Consider the following 20,240-nt stretch of genomic DNA (forward strand, 5'->3'; position numbering starts at 1 on the left):
AGAAATTCATAGTATGGAGTATATAGTGAAAAATGTCTTGTGGAATGCACCTTATTCTGCTCAGATTTTAGAGCTTCCTTATTGTAACTGCAACTGCTCAAAGTCAAAAGTCCTACAAGAATTATTACTCCTATTAGCTTCTTTTAATATTTTAATACTTGGAAACTACTTTTTACCTTTTTTAATCAACATCAGCAAGAGTTCCATGAGCATCTGTTTGAGAATTTATGTTAAAATAGGTTGTAGTGCATCTTCCCTTCTTATTTTCATCCCTCTATCCTCTTTTTCATGTATCATGCACCCTCTTTTTTCTAGGTCTTACTCTTTCTCCCCTTCATCTATCTCTATACCCTTCCTTTCTCCCCCACTCTGTACCCTGCCCTACCCTTCTCTCCTAATCCTTTACCCCTCTGTCTTCACACAAAGGGCTTTGAACTTTTACCAGGCTGCTGATAATTCCCCAGTGACTAAAGCCGTTAATCAAAAATGAATACAAAAGATTTGAGTGGGGCATTTCCCACAATAGAAGTCAGTCCTCCTGTTAACCTCACACAAGCAGCTGGAAGAGACAATGCTGGATTTTTTCCAGGATGCTGTTCTTGTACCCTGTTTGGGACTCCATCTTTCGATTCATCAGTTTAGTAATGGGTGGCTAGAAAATATATTTTATGCTTAGGAGAAGGAGAGTTATTTTTCTGTTCTCTTATCCTGCTGTCTTTCAGTAGTAAAGGTTGTCAGTTGTCCAGTTCAGCCTGACCTGTATTTTAGCTGTTGAGTGGGAGCACTGGCAATAACTGTACTGTTCCTTTCTCCTCCCAACTTCTTTAAATAATGTTCTAAAGAGAATTGCTTCAGTTTGTGAGTAGTGGCTCAGCCTATAATTTGACCAAGCAGACGTGATAAAATGATCCTGATTTTTGTCAGCTACCTGACCTTGAGATTCCTGCAGGCAGCTTCCAGAAATAGAAGACGCTCTGCCTGGTTCCAGCTAACTGTATTCTGGTTGCACAGTCAGCATCAACAAGCCCACTGGACTCTTCTGCCTACTGCTATTGGACCATAGCACAGCATCAGACCACACTTGGTTCTGGTTTAGAAGAGTCATTTTCTGTCAGCAGTGGCTGCTTCTCTGGCAACCCTTCCCACTTTCTGCAAGAATATTTATGGGTGGCAAGAAGGCCGACTTCTTAATTCTCCTCTCTTCGTGCTGTCCCTCTGCTTGTGCCCCCTCTAGTGGCTGAAATGCAAACGATTGAGTAGATCTGGTTCACTTAGTCACAAGTACCTGTGTGCATACAGATTAAACTAATCATTCCATTAACGATATAGAGGTTATCTTCTGATTTTGTAGGCGAGCTGAGCATTCAGGATTTCTCTCTTTGTGCAAAGCTGAGAGTCTTTGCTCTGGAGTTTTCTTGTCAACAATTCACTGGAAAGTGTTTTTTCCCCAGCATGGCAACTGAGTTTTCTGAGCAGTTGTCAATGCACAGAAGGTAATAGATGCCATGGTGAGAAAAGGAATTTGGACTTCTTATTGTCCCATATAACTGACATGACTATTCTGATGAAATTGGGACTGTATGTGTTTGTAGCATCTCTGTAATTATTTAATATCACTGAAGTTATGAGTTGGTACATGTAGGTGTTACAAACATAACAATTTGTCAGGCTGTTACCATTTTCTGGGAGGTTTGATTTCCACTGTGTGTAGTAGGATCTGAGTTCTCTTTTCTTTCAACCGTTAACCAGGGTTTGAATGAACACCAAGAATGTGTTCAGTGCAACATCTACTTCTGTTCTCTTCCAGATTGTCATGATGGTTATCAAATTATTTGTCCCAGTTATTTAGTGGCAGTCTCTTTTTAAGGCTGTTGTTGAATGGCAGGGATAAATAGAGCATATTTGATCCTCTGTGATAGAGGTTGCAGCTAATGCAAACCATTCTTCTGCCATTGTCCTTCTTACATAAAATACATTGAAAAAATCATACTCTTTATGACAGTACTTTGGCATGTTTTAATTTCAGCGTTATTAGTCACTGCCCATATGAGTGTTGGTGGATTAAGTGGGAGGAAGGAGAAAGATACTTAAAACAGATAAAGGCTTCCTACCCTGCTGCCTGTTACTTTTTCTGACCAAGAAGTCTGTGACTTAACTATGCTACTGCATTTTAGCATTTCATTTGCCTTAAGGCACAGTAATTCAGTTTGAATTTCTAATAATATTTTTAAAATACTAGAAATGCAAAAGGGATTGTGGGCTTTTAGCAGTGTTAATGGTGAGATACAGAGGCAAGAGACACCGGTGCAATTATTAGTTCAGTTTATTCATTAGCTCACAGACTCTTAAATAATACTCTGATGCTGTTTTCCATAACTGAGGGAAGAAAATGAGATCATCATTAAAATGTTTTGCAAGTAATTATTTTTACTTTTTTAGTATGATTAATGGGTAGGTTAAAAATGCGGACAGAACACACATGACATGACAGCATGGTAGGAGGGGCAGAAATAAACATCTTTACTAAGGTTCTCTGTTAAATTAATCTTTGTTCTGATAAAGAAAACTTAATCAGGTACACAAAAACAAGATTTGCAACTTAAGCGGTGTTTGAATTGGAGAATTAATGATTTTCAGTTAGGGTATGAATAGTTCTTTAAATAACAGCCTTTAGGGGGTTGGATGAACAGAATTAAATTCAAGGGGTATATGAGCTGCAGCCCACGCTACATGTCTGGCATAAAACAAGTCCATACAATGGGCAATTGTTTGCTTCAGCATTTTCAGCCTGTCTAACATACTGTGCATTTCAGTTTGTCATTATATTCTGACTGTGTTCACTTCATACTGTGGTATTTGAAATCTGCCTTGTGGGTTTGATTAAACTTTCCTAGTCGTGTTGTACATCCTGCTTGTTGGTTCCATTGTTGTTTGGTGAAGATGATCCTCTGCATCCGTATGTCTGGCCGTTGCTTCCGCAACCAGTTCAGTGCAGCTTCCTCAGCACAAACTGCTCTCCCTTCTCCATTGTCCAGAACAGGGTGACTTCTGATGCTTGTATAGCTTTATTGTTTCCTTCCCGTTATTGTCAAACTCACGTGGTAATACTTGGCACTTTTACTGACTTTATAGAGTAGGATGTGATGTCGTAGAGAAGGGGACAGGGCTACCCAAATTTTCTCAATTGCAGGGAGGAGCTGCCCAGGTGTGCTGAGGGGCCTGTACTCAGGAAGAGAAACAGGGAATCCTCCACAGTGAGTAACCCCAATTTCAAGCGCACACAGTTTCCTTCATAGCCGTGTCCAGTACAGTGTAGTTTCCTCTTCTGTCTCCTTTCCAGTTTGCCCTCTGGAACGTTCCCAATTCAGTTCTCTTCTTTTGCGTTTATTTTGGTGTATTCTCATTTTACCTTGTCCTTTTTCTTTGTCTTTTTTCTGAAGGTTAAAGTTTCCATTTTTGTCTCTTCACACCATTAATCCTTCCTCATCCTAGTCTTAATCTTTAAACACATTGTCATTTTTCCAATGTGTCATTGTGGTTCTGTCACTAACACATCGTATCATTTCTCTTCCCTTGCTGTGCAATGGCCCTTTTCCCAGCCCTGTGCAGTTCCTTCCATCTGTACTCATTGCCATACTCTTTCCTACCCACTCTTCTTTCTCCTTTCAAATCACCTTTCGGTTTTCCTTTCCTGATGGGTCCCTTTTGAATCCTGCCTATTGATGTACATGAGATAAGCTCAGTTCAGCTCCCAGACCTTTCTAGTGCAGCCCTCACTTCTGCATTTTCCTTTGTGTAACTGAAAGGTAAAGGCTACAAAGCTCATCTGTAACAAAAACCGAAGGATTTAGTAAACTGTGCTTTGGCTGCAAAAGGGGAGAACAGGCAGTAAATCAGAAGTGTACAATGGCAGGAGAGGGCTGAGCTGGTCAAGTTGCAGTGAGTAGAGAGGCTTTAGATTTAGGTGAGCTGCTTGAATTACAGCCCTGGTTAGCACCCTTCACAGTTTGATGACTTGCTTGATATGATGTGATGGTGTCTCTAGTTTCTAGTGGGCAGGTATCTACACAGTAGTAGCTACTTTCACAATTGTCATCATTTGGTAACTACTAGAGAGAAGCTCAGGATCGGATGAATTTGGAGACCAAACTGATTTCTTTCTTACCCAGGGTAGAAATGCAAGATCTGGCTGAGATATGTTGGCAAAATTCTCTAGGAATCTTGATTGCTGTGGCCTGTGCTGCACCTTCTACTGCTGATTGAAAGATTTCATTTTCCAGGGCTGTCAGTCTGGCACTTTACATGAGAAAAAAGAGTGGCTGTTTGTTCAACAGCTTAAAACTGATGGGGACAAAAAGGAAGTGGAAAACCAGAAAAATCTGTACAAGGTGGTTGTATCTGTAGAGCGGAGTGGGTTACTTTGGGCTCAATTGGAAAAGGCAAAGGAGTGGAAAATGGAGCTGAACTGGAAAAATATACTGCACTCTGTCATGTAGCATCTTGTGTGCTGTGACTGTTCTGGCTACTTAATTTTTCAGTTTTTTTAGAAACAAAAAGTATTTTAAAATTGAAACCTATCTGTGCCAATTCTCACAGTAGCTCCTGCTTTACAAATGGAAGATTTCAGCCAGTTTTGTTCCAGAGGTCATGACAAAACCTAAGTATAGAATATTCAAATGACCTCAAATACTTCTAAAACCAAACCAAACCAAAAAGACTAGCTGCCTCTTTTTTTTTTTTTTTTTTTTTTTTTTTTTTTTTGTTTTGTTTTCTTGGTTTTTTTTTTCCCGCCTGCCTGAAAGGAACTCTGTTGCTGTATCATAAAATTAGTTGCATATTTCAACTTTTTTATTTGGAACCTGGTGAGATTTTTTCCCAGGCAGATGTAGCAGATGATGCACAAAAGCAGCAAGTAAATCTTGCTGCAGTTTCCTGGATTGTATCTGGCCTTCCAGCAGACAGAGGGCTTCAGACTCAACACTGCTGTTCCCTGCCTTTCACAAATAGCTACATAAAAACTGCATGATCCCATAACCTTTCAGATTCACAGGACAGCTGTGTCTTGTCACTTACACATGTATTATTTCTTTTCAGGCATTGGAAAAGTACCCCAACTCACCAATGACTGCAAAACAAATACTGGAAGTCATTCAGAAAGAAGGGTTAAAAGAAACAAGGTCAGTGTTTATATGCTCTGTATTTTTGCTATCTCTTTGAAAACCATCTCGGAATGGTACATTATCTTTACAAAACAGAAAGTGCTGGCTAATGGCTGAATTGATTTTCACTACCGAAGTGGGAAATATAGCTGATGGGTTTTGTTTGTTAGTTCACAGCTTTTAAAATGGTTAGTGCTGGCTTAACTTTTTACCTTTTAAAAGGAGTCTGTGGGCCAGCTCCAATCTTATGGTCTTTCTTTAGAAAGACAACGTTATCTGCTTAGGCAGTCCAATGCTACATCTTCATTTTTGCTTAAGGACTGAAGCTTGACAAGTGGGTTGCTTCTGTCACCATGTGCATGAACCAGACATGAGATGGAGCTAGACACACTCCTTTTCTCACTTGGGTTTGTGGTCTGGCACTTAAATCACTGTTAAGACATGCTGGTGACAGGGGTTGTGCTGATAAAGAATTGGGATTTGAGGGAGAGGGGTCTTTGAACTCTGAGAGCTAGTCTGTGTGGCTTCAGAGGCTGGATACAACTCGGCATACCTTGGATGTAGATTTCAACTGTGATCATTAAGCTGTTAGAGGATAGGTGGGCAATCCAGAGCCTTTGGAAATAAACAGTTGTCTTCCATTGATGCCTGGCTGATATTGACGTGCAGCTCAAGTTGACTGACTGCTTAGTTGATTGACCTGCAGATGGAAACTTGACAGGAAGTAAAATAAGTTAAGGAAAAAGTGTTTGGTTGGTGGGGGCCTCCTACAAAATGCAGTTTCCTTTTCTCCAAATGTTATAGTACAAATTCTCTATTCTAGTAAGTTGTTTTAATACTTGTTGCTGTCTCAAAGCAAAGGGAGACATTCACCTTTATTTTAATTACTTTCTTTTAGTGTGAAACCTAAAAATCTAGGACAAGATAACTTCAAAGCCTGTGTTGAGTAGTAGTAACACATTATGTCTATTACATCTGAGTTTATTCTGGTGAACCAGAAGTAACCATGGGACATATTTTTACTGAATTCACTGTTCTTAAAAAACAGAACACTCTGCATGATCATTTGCACTGCATAATCATGCACTGCTTTGTTAGTAGCCTCATAACATGCTTGTAATAGCTGTATTTTGGTAAAATTGCACCTTTTGCAGATATAAAATGCTTTAGTGCCAGTCAAGAAATAGTACTTTCAGTATATTTAGTAATGATACCATGGAAACAAGGGCATTAAAACTTTTGAAAACGAATACCCAAATGTGTGTTATGCTGCAACGATTTGCATGCAACAACAAAAATCAAGAAAACCCAACTTTGAAAATCCATTTTTATTAAAATACTGCTTCTCACAGCACTGAATGGATTGCTTTCTTCTTATGTCTTGTGATATGCGAACTGCATGCGAGAGGCTCACAAGCCTGATAATAGCATTTCTTTGTAATCTTAAAAATTCTTGCTTCTGTGAACAGTATGTTAACAAATTTTTGTATGGAAAATCTATGGGAGGGAGTGAAGGCAGTGTTTTTCTGATTTAAATACATAAAATGTGAATGCCCTTTTCAATTGCTACACAATGAATAATATGAGGATTCATTTAAAGAGATTCAAAGCTAGATATTCTTTAATTTCTTTAGTTACTAAGAACCTGAGAGTTGCAGGGAAAGGAGATTCAGATTCATTCTGATTTTTATTCATGGTATTGTGGTGGGGCACTGGAACAGGTTGCCCAAAGAAACGATAAATGCTCCATCCCCGGCAGTGTTCAAGGACAGGTTGGAGAGAGCCTTGGGTGACACGATCTAGTGTGAGACATTCTCTGCCCATCGCATGGGGTTTGGAACTAAATGATCTTAAGGTCCTTTCCAATCTTAACCACTCTATGATTCTATGTACGTGCAGGTGTGTGTGAATGTATCTACTGATTGCAGGATGCCATATGTGGTTATGATTATCTATGTAACTGGTAAGGTTAAAATTCAATGTTCTTTACTCCTTAATTCAAACATTGTACCTACATTATAGGCTAAGTCATCCTAAACTGATTAGCCTAAAATTTCTAACTTCTGCAATTGCAGAACCAAAACCTGTTGATTCTGTATTAATTTTTCTGAAGTATTTGGATTCTCATTTAACTTCCGATTGCGCATATTTGTTGATTGGGCCTCAGTGCATAAGTAATGTTCTGTTTGCAGTGTCCTTGAATTTAGTCTTCCATTCACGTCATCCAGCTCTGCAGTTACTTTCAGTACCTTTCTGCCAGTATAGTACCTTTGTCATTATTAAAGATGATTTTTCCTGGTCTCTATGTTTCAGCCAGCTAAGATGAGCAAGAGATGTAAATTTATGATGTGCAGTCACCTGGTCATAAGCAGTAGAATGGCACTAGCATATTTTATTCTTTATTGATTTGTGTGTTCTGTATTGATTTGTGTACAAGTATGAACTTGTACCAGCAATATGTTACTACTTTAATATACTTTACTTATTACTTTATACTGATTATCATTGTTGGTAGAACCTTGGCAATCCTAAATGAAGTTCTTAAAAAAATTCTCCTCTCTACTGTTCCATTTAGAGATGAATGAGATTAATTGGCTTAGTCATTTTTCAAATATATTGCAGCATTAATTAATCTAAAGCTTTTTGCTGTGGTAGTAAATCTGAATGAATAACATATGATTTTTCAGCAATCTCATTGTCATTATGTGTAATCTTTAAAAAGAGACTGTCAGACTATTCAGCTTCTTTTCTTTGTTTGCAATAAAGACATCAAGTTGCACATTTAGGGTTTTTTTATTACTCAAACAATTAAATACAATAGAAGGAAAATTCCAAATTTACAAAGCAGATATATGTTAGAAATCAAAATGAAAACTTACTGACATGTCCTGTGAGAGGTTATACACCAGGTTCTTGTATCTTAATTTTGTTTTTTAAGTATCTTTCCTGTTTTGATGATTGGTTGTAAAATGGTCAGCAGGCAGACAGTTCACCTGCTAACTAGAAAAAGCAAAAACTTTAAAGGCAAACCTTTTTGGGATGTAGAAAATATATGGTTTTCTTCTGGGAGTATGAGGAAAAGTGTTAGAAGTATTTGTTTTACATTCATGCCTATGCTTTTAGTGAACAGTAAAAGGCCAACACACCTGGACGCTGAAATCTCTTTACGAAGAAGATAGGCAGCAACTCACTCCAGTGCACAGTGCCTTGAGTTTTCCTTCCTAGCATCCACTGACCTAGTCTTTTGAAAACAATTCCCTGTCCCACTGTAAATTTCTAGACTTGGAACCTGCTGGACTCTCCTAGCACAAGATTTTGCTGATTTTGCTAGTGTGACAGAGACTACTAGTCAGAATATGATCTGCTTTAGCCTTAGTGCTCCTTTTCCACTGTGCTGCTGACTCACTAGTTGTTCTCCATCTTATATTTCTGCTGTTACTTATTCCTGTTAAGGTCTAATATTCACCTTATGAATTGTACTCAGGTCTTCTGCAGACCATTTCTCAAATTTAAGATTGCTGTAACATGTAGTCTTGTCTTTTAGCATGTATGCAACCCTTACAAGTTTAGTGTCATCTGCTTATCAGAGCTTGCTTCCTTTTGCAGCATTGTATTTCTCTGCTTATGAAAATTGCATGAGAAACTATGTCCAAGGACTCATTCAGTTGGCCTATATGATACCTATTGCTGCTTCTGTAACTACAGGGTCTGCTATTGTGTGATAAAGAAAATTTTGATAGATCTGAAGTAACTTGACAGGTCTATGTATCACTCAACTTCATATCTGCTAAATTCTTCTAAATATTTTTTATTCTGTAATTTGAGGGAACTGAAATTCAGTTGCTGCATCTCCACTTTCTTGGTCCTGCCTTTTTTCATATATATTTTTTTTAAGCTAGTCATTAGATGTTTCCCAGTCTTTAAGAACCACTGTTATCCTCTACAAGTTGTCAAAAATGACAATTGATAATTTGGAGACTGGTCTAGTCAGCTCTAAATACCTTATGGTGAATTTCAACAGATTTAACTGATTTGAGAACATCTAATTTAACTATCTTGTAATAGTTTTTTTCTGTGTTTGTTCCTTGTGTTGGTTTTAGTAGCTGTCTAATCACAGACACCTTTCTAATTAGGTGTCAACAAAGAAAAAGCACTACCACTCCTGTGCTTTTGGTGTAAGAGCTCAGTGCCTCCCCCTTCTCAGAAGAGCAGGCCAGTTTCCTGTTTGTGTGCTTACAGAAATGTCTTTGTGCATGGTGGGTGGGTGGGTAAGATTGCTGAAATTTAATTTTCCGAAACCTGTTTTCTTATTTTTGTTTCTCCTTTATTTTCCTAAAAATTAAGAATCATCCCTTCATGAACACTCAAATGTTTTCAGCTGCTTCTTCCCCACTGGGTCATGTCAAACCTAAGTAATGCCTTCCATCCTAACTGCATTTTACATCTTCTGTTCAAGGATTTTTGTTCCTAACAACAGTTCCAGGAACTTTCCAGATTCTTCTTTGTCCCTCTGTCTTTCTTTCTCCAAGAGGTGCCTGCATGGTCGTAGTGGGGATATTTAAGTCGGTTGCGTGTATTAAAATTTTTGCTGATTCTTACAGAAAAAAAATTCTAATTTTCCTCATTTCTTGCTGTATTTAACTCTGACCCTAGTGCCATTCTTGGTTTTGCCCTCTTTTGTGATTAACTGAAAATTGCCTGCAGGGCTAATGGGAATAACCTATTTACTCCCTTCTGTTTGGGGCACTGCACCTTCATGAGGCATAGGACCATTTGAAGACTGTTTAAGATCATCGGGGAGATAAAAATAAGTTAGTATGATTTAGGTGTTTGGATTAAGGAAGAGAAGATTTAGTTTAGATAAGTCTTCCAATATGTAAAACATAGGGAAAAAAGTAAGGGAAAAAGTTACCCTGCATGTCTGATATGGATAGGATAAGAAATAAGGCCTTTAAATTGTAGCAAGAAAAGATTCCAATTAGGTAATACGAAGAACCTTTTATTCTTGTAACAGGTATAATTGATTTCTGTCATGGACTGTGGGGGAGATGTAAAAGATCTCTAAATCTCTCTAGTAACAATTTAGATATGTGTCAGGAGTTATGTAGATTTGGTTGATCCTGTCTTAAACTAGGACAATGAACTAGCATATCCCTTGATCCATATTTTTCTATGGATTTTTTTTTAGGTCAGCTTGCTGTATTTGGGCCGTACATGTTGCTTTAGTCCTAGGGGAGAATATCCAGCCAAATTCTGATAAATGTTTGATGCTAATAACTCTAGATTATGTCTTGGCTTTCTGTAGTTCCCTTTCTTGTTTGCTTGGTGAGGCTGGGAAATTGACTTGTCTGGGTAAGAATAAAGCCACAGATTCTCAGTACAAGTTAAAAGCCAATAAACTTTCAAAATGGGACAAGCAATGTTTATTTTTTTGGAGTGCAATTTTAACCCACAGCTGTTAGCATGTGCTTTTCTCCTCCATTACACTCAGGATTGTGAACCCTGGAATGGGATAATTTCATAGTATTTTTGCTGTTCAGCTAGAGTCACCGACCTCTATATTGTCAAGTGACTGACTATTCTGTTCAGGCAATTCACAAAAGAGGTTAAAAAAATCATTTCATCTCATTCTGGTTTTAATTTTTCATCAGGAATCTTATTCTTCTTTCTCTTGAAGTTTCTTTGTTGATCTTAATTTCAACTATGAAAATCATGGCATCAGTCCGAACTCCTCCTCCTCCTTTTTCTCTCTGCATATTTTGTCTTTTGCTGCACAAGATTAAGCTACCTATTGATATTGTTGTGACAGTAGTCTTTCAGAAGACTGAGGTGCTTGCCACTGGCTCTGGCAATAGCACTGTTTTTCTCCACTCTGCTGTGTTGATAATATCTATCATGAATGATATCATAACATATCATGTCTTTTGAGTCAGGGAAAGCAGCCAAGTATGACCCTAATAAATTTCAAGATACTCTTACTAGATTTTACACTCTTTGTGCAGAAATACTAAACTAGTGGGTTAGCTAGAATTAAACCCATTTTGAACTTCTGAGAAGAGTCATCAGTGGAATACAACACATGATCCGTGCAGGGTATGTCTTAAGCTTTGAAGTAAGATGGTACTCCTGCAAATATTACCTTCACTTCTGAATCCTTTGATCTTTTTGACACTGTCTGTTTAAGCTTTTGCATACTTCATCCTTAGAGCTATTGACTTAAAAATAAAACCCCTTCTGAATGCTGCTGTTTCTGTAAATAGGCTAAATGAGCTGGCAACTGTCTCCTGTTGTTTATAATTTTCAAGTTCCTTTATTCTATATGCATGTAGACAGAGAAATTTTTACGTCCTTTCCTATATAATAATTCCAAGATACCATTGTGATTCATAATTATTAACAAATTTTAGTTTTTATCTTTCACTTACACAAAAAAAAAAAAGAAAAAAGGAACAAAAAAGGGGAAAAAAAGGAGAAAAAAAAAGGAAAATAAAAAGGCAAATGCCCACCAAAAACCAAAAAGCTCTTAAAAATTTCACTGAAAGAACCACAATTTTTGTCTTAAGGCTCTGATTGTTAATGGAAGAGTACAGACAGTTAAGAAGCCTCTGTGGTTGCATATGTCTGATAGAATTTATTTGGGAGCCTCTTCAGCTGGAGTGCATTGTTTTGTCTTGAAGGTAATTATTCCCTGAAATGGACTGAAAGAAAGCCTTGATGGGAAAAGGGAGAGAAAATTTTTTGCATTCTTTATCCTGGCATTATTAGGTTGATTTTTATGCCTCTGGAGATGTGGCTTTTGGCTGTAAAGCAGTGAAAGAAACAAACTTTCAGTACAACCTGTCTTTCTGCATAAATTCACTTCAGACACCTCTTTGAAAGGCTGTTTTTCCCAGTATAACAGTAAACTGCCTAATTTGGTAGGCAGTTGTGATAGCAGCAATTTACCAGCTGAAAATCTCAGGCCTGCTCCTTTTTGCCTAGGCATTCCTGGCATTGTTATGTCATAGTGCAGTCTAACCTGGTAAAAACTGATGGGTTTTCCTACATTATTGCATTCCAGCACTGGAACCGTAACTTGCATCATGACACCCATATCACCTTTGTGATAATTATTTCAGGTTTTGATAGCGATGTAGCCGTAAAACTACTATGGTATTAATTCAGCATTAATCTTCCCTCTTTCTCAAACTGAGTTGCCTTCCCATGGTCTCTAATTACCCTAATCCAATGTCATCCTTTTTCCCTTTGCATACATGGGAACTCAACCTCCATCTGTTTGTGCCTGAAATTTTCTTAAGTAATACAATGTGGACATCCCAGATTTCAGTATCTATTTCACATTCTGGCTCAGGACCAACTAAGCTTTCTTCTTTAGTTTGGTTTCAGGACTAATCATAAGGAAATAAAACCACAACTCCATAATTTTATCATGTATGGGACCTTCAATAGGTGATTTATAGCTGTTTAGAAAAGTTCATATGCCTTCCTCTTTTGTACTTTGCCCTGTTTGTCTGTTCCTGAATGTGCAGGTAAAATGAGATTTCAGAGCAGCTGATCCTCTGTTTTCTTTTTTTAAGGATTATGATGTTAATGTTATTTTTCCATAAACATTTTTGCTCTTACAGTGTTCAGTATTCAGTTTTCCATTTGGTAGAATAGTTCTCTGGGTGCTAAAACATATATTGTAACCATCTTTCCACTTGCCATGAAAATAATAGGAAATAGTGTTGCTTAGGCTTGGGTTTTTTTTTATTTTTTTATTTTTGAAAAATATCTACAATAAAGTTGCTTGCTTTAAATCTATGAGCAGCTCTGCAAAACATGTCTGCATTGGGAAGGGAGGAATCCAGCCTGTGTGACATACTTGCTTGCTTTGTACTATCAAAATATTTTTATATATATATTATATGTATATATATGCACATATATATATAATTGTTATTTTTCCATATTTTATTTTACCTGTGCAGCTTCTTAGGTTTCTGCTCCTCCCACCCATGCCCAACCTGTATTTTCTCAAAGAACATCATGCTAGTGCAGTGTAGAAAGCTTTTTTATTGTTTGATGCTTCACTGGTAAACGAGAGTGGTGCATATGATCATTAGGTAGCCAAGTTATAATAATTCAGTAGGAATGTGAAAATTTTAAAAGCTAATTTATTTAGCTGTAATAAAAAAAATTCTGTTTTGTGATGTGATAAACATGTTTCAATGTCTAAAGGTCTATATTGCAGAAATATTTTATCTTTGAATGCATGCCCAGGTCCTCTTTGTCACAGCCTAACTTGCTGAAATTCAGACCCCCCTAATATGTGAATGCCATATGAATATATTTCTTTTTTAATACAAGGGGAAATCCAGCAAATTAAATGTAACAAATAATGGATAGCAGCGCAGATGCAAGTGCTGGTGTTCTTATAAGTTTTAGTAGTTATTTTGTGCAGTAATGACAACACTTCTTGATAAAGACCATTTTATGTTGAAGCACAACATAAGAAGACAACAGCTGTGACTAAATAGTTTGAATTAGTCAACAAATTCAGTGTAGCTTTTTTGAATAGTGTAATAATTTCTTGTTATATTTTGATGTTTAAGAATTTAAGTTTTGTTGTCTTTTTCTTATATTGTGTCTCAGTGTAGACTACTATTGAAGAGGCTCAAAAGTAATAATCTGGTTCAGGCTGATGAAAAGAGAAACCTCCTGATTTATACATTGGTGTTGCCATACTTTTATAGCATTATCCTGAAGTGTATATCATGTGATAACTTTCTTCCCACATTTCTTCTAGAAAGTATAACTTCTCTTTTAGCAATATTTAAATATGCTACAGATCTTTTTTCACTAATGTTTCTGTATTTCAAAGAGTAATTTTGCTTTAAAGTTTGTGTGCATGTCTCAGAAAGAGAAATTAATTATGCATATCCAAGAGATCTAACACATTCAAAACAATCAAATACTCACAGAAGTTATCTTGGGGAAGTTTCATCAGATCTTTAATCCATTCTCTCAGCAGTGCCAGCGTTTTGGTTTGTTTGTTTGTGATTTTTTGTTTGTTTTGGTGGTTGGGATTTGTGTGTGTGTGTGTGTACAGTATGTGTCCTATAGCATAGTGCATGAGACCTTCCACAGTCTGCAGAGGGTATTCCTGTTCTTTTATCCAAAGTCTGCCTGCAGTTCTATAAACTGAACCATGACTGTGTGAAAGGTAGGTAGATATGTATGCTCTTCGATTTTACTACCTTTATTGACCTGCTTTGCCAGCATCTTTTTAAGAGGAGTAAGGACACAGAAATGCTTTCCAATAATAGTTGTCCGTTGTTGACAAAACCTTCAAAAATATCTTTCAGAAACAGATATTTGATAGAATGTGTTCTTCTTTATGTCATTGTTCTGATGTGACGATCTGTCGCATACATTAAGGTACACAGGTAATAAACTACTTATTAAAATACAAGTCAGAAACAAGATCTGCAAGAGAGCTTAGTATCAGTGTATGCTAGTCAGGGGCAAAGTGCAAGAGCTGTTGCTGAGTAGCCAGCAACCCTGTTCAGCTCTCTTGTGCTTAGAAAAGGCAAGAATAATCTACTGTATTTTCTTTTAGAAGTACTTGGCAAATACGATTCATCACATAAGCCTGTCAAGAGCAGCCATATATATCAAACTTTCAAACACAGTATGATATGGAGACTTTAGCTGAAAGGAGTCACCTTTTGAAGGAACACTCTGGTAAAATATTCTTAGGAAAAGAGTTTTTTGCTGTTGAAGACTTAAAACCTGCAGTGAAAATTGAAGTCTGGCTGGGAACTTGAAGACATGCCTGGTTTAATGGATTGGTGAGCTTTTGTTGCAACATCTGAGTAACCTAAGAAGCTGCTTTTTCTTGCAGGTTTGAAATGAATTATTCTAGGTTTTAACTTGCTAGTTGCTGATAGAGATTTATTTGTTGGGATTGGATTATTTTTTTTCTCCATTTCAGTTTTGTTGTCTGTATTTCTCTTTTGCATTGAAAAGATAGTTTTTAAACCTATTGGTTATTACTGCTTTGAATTTCATTTATCTCACAGCTGACTTTTGTCTTTACTTTTAAAGACTGTGTCTTAAGGGACATGCACAACATCCCACAAAATGGTGTAATCTTTTTCTTTTTAATGCTATTTCTGGCATTATGCCAGTTCCATAGCAACTGGGGAAAAAAAAAACCAAACCTAAAGTAACACTACAACACAGGCAATGCATTACAAATTTTCTGCTTAGTATTCAGTAAATTGTCAAGTCCCTATTTTCATTATTAGCATATTTTTCACAGAGCAGAAGCATAGCTGTTTCTGGCAGACTGAATTAAATGTGTTTTACTTGAATGTGAAAGAAGAAAACATTGTCAGGCTTTCTATGAAAGCATCATTTTCTAGTAATAATTTGTTTTCTGGAACAGTTTGCTGTGGGTGTCTTTTATGTTTCTATAAAGATCCAGGTATGTGTTTCAGTCTAACTGTAATTAAACCATTTCTTAACTGAAAGGGAAAAAAATAGGAAAAAATATATTTTCTCGTATTTTTCATATTGCGTGAGCTGAAAATTGTAGTAGCTCTCTTATAGTCATGCACTGGCATATTTAATTTAAAATTTTGAAGTATGTTTTTATAGAATCAAGGCCTAAAAAAGCCTCTTCGCTGTCTGAGTACTCTGAAAAAGATCAGGTGTAACTGTGAAGAAAATTTTATTACATTCGTATGATTTTTTTTTTTTTCCTAAGGCTAGCTGATAGCAATTCCATTTTATTTATTTTGGATCTTATAAGTAGTCAGCTTAATTATTGTAAAAGTAAATTACATGCACACTCTTTATTTCAAAACAGATTTTAAAAGTGCCTAAATATCTTTTGCTAGCTTACATACTACCATGTGAAGGAAAAACATGTTTTATGGAAGATCTGGTTTTCTTTCAGTGGTATAGAAAGCTCCCATCTTCTGCTAGTAAACCATATAAACTCTGCCATTGTCAGTGAGGCTGTTTTATGATAGCTGTATGCTAGAAGCAGTAATCATGTGGCTGGCAAATATTTGCAGTAGCAACAGAGAACTGAGAACCAAAACATATATATCAAATTGAAGTGTAAATATGTAAAAACTTAAATGTTGTATGTATGAAACTGTGCTCATGTCCTTGACTGTATAGATACACCCACAAATTCACCTTTTTATGCATACACATGCACTTATATGCATATAAAGTTGTAAACTACAAAATTATACTCAAATACAGCTTTTGTTTAGTTGTTGCAATAGCAGAGATGATGGGAGGGAGCTCAAAAAATTTCTAAAAACTGTTTTGCTGTTTGCCCTCAGCAGCTAAAAGAGAGGACAAATTGATATTCTCCTCTCCCCTCTCTTCTCCCTCCTCTCCCTCTACCCAATTTCTGTTGGTTTTCATTTTATTTATAATATGAGAAAAGGAAAATGGGATTTAGTAGGACTTCTCCTGGAAGGTAGTACTTACTAAAGCAAAACCAAGCAAAAATACCTAACTGCTTCACCCTATTTAGCATCTTATGGCATCCATAGCTACTGCTGTATCTTTTATATGTTTCAATAAGCTTCTTTCAGGTATGTTTATCTGCTATCAGGAATCTATCAAGATACACCATTCTGTACCTTTTTTTTTCCCCTAAAATAGCTTAACTTGCATGCCTTCATATTTCATTTACAAATAAAATAAAACAAGGGTAGGATCTAGACAATCATTTTTTTTCTCTTGCAAATGGCCCCCATTACTTGTTACTGCTTTCTTTCTTTTTCTTATGTTACCAATACACCTGGACTGATAAATACTTTAGGTAGCCATTACCAAATATGCAATCATGTCAAAAGTAACATGTCCCCAACAATCATCACAAATGAAAAAAAAAAAAGTACCTCTAAAGGACAGCAAGAAACTTTTTGAGAAGATATCTTTAAGAATATACGACAAGCAGGAAGTTGTTTGCTTTTTTAAAGACTGCTTGCTTTGAGACAGGGAATCTTATCATAGCCGGTGAAAATTAGGCAACTTCAAACTGTATGTATACTTTTGTCTGTCCCCTTCATCCAAAATCAACACCGCTAAACCCAATCCAACTGTTAACCTTCCTCTGTTTGTAGTAGTAGCTTAAGGTGATTAATGTAAACAATTACATCAAAGTATTATTTAGGCAGATGTACTGAGCTGTATAAACTAACATAGTAGTAGCAGCACAGACTGGGATCTACCCAGGTTGGAAGCAGCTCTGTGGAAAAGGATCAGGAGGTCCTGATGAACCAGAAGCTCAACATGCGAGAACAATGTGCAGCTTCAGCAAAGAAAGCCAATAGGGTGCTGGGTTACATCAACAAGGGCATCATTAGCAGAGATAAAGATGTTGTCATCTCACTCTACTCGGTGCTTGTCAGGCCACACCTGGAATGCTGTGTTCCGTTTTGTATAGCAGTTGGTCCCTGCTATACAAAAAAAGATGTGGACAAGCTGGTAAGGGTCCAGAGAAGGTCCACAAAGATGATCAAAGGACTGTGAAGCCTGTTGTATGAGGAAAGGCTGAGGTCTGCATGAGCAAAAAGACTGCTGTATGAGGAAAAAAGTGGGTCCGTTCAGCCTTGAAAAAAGAAGGCTCAGGGGAGACCTTATCACCATGTTTAGTATTTAAAGGGTGGCTGCAAACAAGATGGAGACTCCCTTTTTACAAGGAGTCACATGGAAAAGATGAGGGGTGGTAGACACGAATTACTCCTGATGAGGCTGCCACTGAACACAAGGAAAATTTGTCACAATGAGAACAATCAGCCATTGGATTAATCTCTCCAGGGAAGTGGTGGATTCCCCAGCACTGGACACTTGTAAGATTCAGCTGGATGGGGTGCTGGGACATTCTATCTCGGTTATGCTTTACCTGGAAAGGTTGGACCAGATGATTCTTGAGGTCTCTTCCAACCTCGTATTCTATGATTCTACTGATACAAGATTATTTGTGCCCAGGTTACAATCCAGGAATTCATTACATGATTGGTACTATCAGTTGGTTTAATATTATACTTACCGTTTAATTATTTATTAAAAATATTTAGACATAGTGATCAGAAGACTGAATTTTGTTTGTGATGCCACAATATGTTACATTTCTTTGGCTCTTTCTTTGTATGTGTCTGTGTCTCAGTCCCTACATTCAAAGGGACTTTATTAATGACTTCAGCATAATCAGGCTTTCTTTCAGATGGAATGATGTGGCTGTCAGTAATGGCCAGTCTAAAACTTTTATTTTACTTATCAATGCTTTGCTTTTACCAGTTATTTCATAGTTACTATTGTTATAATTTTAAAACATTGTGTGTGACATTTTGAAATTAGACTGACTTTTAGTTATAATTTGAATAGAAACTTAAATCTCTCAGTTCCTAACTTAATTAGCTGTTGTAAGTCAAAAAAGAATAAGATCATCTAAAAGTAGGAATTGCAACAGCTGGATTAAGTTAAAACACATAAAAGTATCTGCTCAGTCCTTTGGGGGAAGGAAAGACCTTTTGCTATACTGTTTTGCCAAGTTAAACTCCCTTATGTACAACGAATAAAACTTGAACATTTCACATCCACCTAAATATTTTAATCTGACGCAGTACAATAAATCATATGTTGCTATATTTTTAAAGGTACAGGATGTATGTGATTGCCATTCTGTATGTATTTTCAGGCTTTCTTTAAGATAAGGTAAGAACCCTTAACAAAAATAATTGAAGGACATAATTGGCATGTGTAAGTCAGTTGTAGTAAGTTGCCTTTATTTTAATGTAAAGTTACAAAGTATCGTCTTGCTTAGAGAAGTATTTTGTAGGAATAAATATTACTAACAAACAGTAATTTTCTTTTGGATCTGATCTTTTTGAATCAGTTTGATTTTTATGCCTGTGTTGACGGTTGAGAAAAATATTCTCAAGTGCTGAATTACTCTTTAAATACAAGAATATTGAGAAAAATACTTTGTAAGGGAAAGAGTGTTTCTTTTCATTCATCTTTCCTCCATGTGATACAATAGATTTTTGATTTTGATTGTTTTCTTTTGAGTGTGAACTGAAGATGTAAAAATAGGTCGTTCTCATGTTTTATCCTTTACTCTTTTGGGGTTGGATACAGTGTTTTGGATGCTAAAATTAAACACTTTTTGCACAATTATCCCAGAATTTGACATTTCAGTTAGAAGTCATGCCTTATTTGAGAACTAGAGAGAAGAAACAAAGAAAAAAGGTGTGGAGAGTCCCCTGAATTTTTGTGAGAAGGACTGTAATGATACACTTTCTTTGTTTTGAATGGAATTGAACAAAAGTTAAATGAAATGTACTGATTTCAGTTCTTGCCTCATAAAGAGGTTTATTATTATACTTCTGCTTTAAAAGAAATATGTTTTTTTATCAGAATAGGACATTACAGGATGCAGTAATAAAGGAAGATAAGAGAGAGAGGAAAGCGAGAAAGAGAAGACCAAGAAAAGGAGAAGAGGAAGACAGATTAAGAGAGAGAGAACAAGATGTAGAGAAGATGGAGAAGTAGAAAGATAAAAGAGAGAGGGATAGGAAATGAAAGAGAAGAGGAAAAGAGAGAAGGAAAAGGGAGAGAGAGAAAAAAAAAAAAAGAAGAGTTGTCCATGACAAGGCACTGGGAAGCTGCAGGAGTGTCCCCTATGAGTTGAGGCTGGGGCTGCCCCAGCCAGACACAGACAATTCCAGCCAACTCCATTGGATCCACTGCAGGGCACTGGTGAGTCCTTTAGCCAAGGTGGTGATGCCTCTGCAGTAGTACGTTTAATAGGGCAAAACTAGCACTCAGGCAGATGAGGAGGTTAAAAAAGAGTGTGAAACAGTAGTGTCAACCCCAAGGTCAGAGAAGGAGCGGAGAAGGTGCCCCAGGCACCAGAGCAGAGATTCCCTTGCAGCCCATGAAGAACCACGCCTAAGCAAGTATCCACACTGCAGCCCATGCAGACCCTATGCTGGAATATTTTGATATTTCCTGAAGGAGCTGTTGCTCATGGAGAGCCCAGGCTGGAGCAGGCTCCTTGCAGGA

The 20,240-nt window shown here is 37.0% G+C and overlaps 1 protein-coding gene across 1 annotated transcript in view; it reads left to right on the top strand.

The window, feature by feature from the left end:
* ASXL3 (ASXL transcriptional regulator 3) overlaps window positions 1-20,240 on the top strand; it is a gene marked incomplete at both ends in the record, with an annotated part of 121,807 nt that overhangs the window by 19,105 nt on the left and 82,462 nt on the right. The window contains one exon of the mRNA XM_080611937.1: window positions 5,095-5,177. Coding sequence (XP_080468063.1) covers window positions 5,095-5,177 — 83 coding nt within the window. The remainder of the gene's footprint in view (window positions 1-5,094; window positions 5,178-20,240) is intronic.

Source organism: Psittacula echo, assembly GCF_963264785.1.
Source record: "Psittacula echo genome assembly, chromosome: 2".
Lineage (NCBI taxonomy): Eukaryota > Metazoa > Chordata > Aves > Psittaciformes > Psittacidae > Psittacula > Psittacula echo.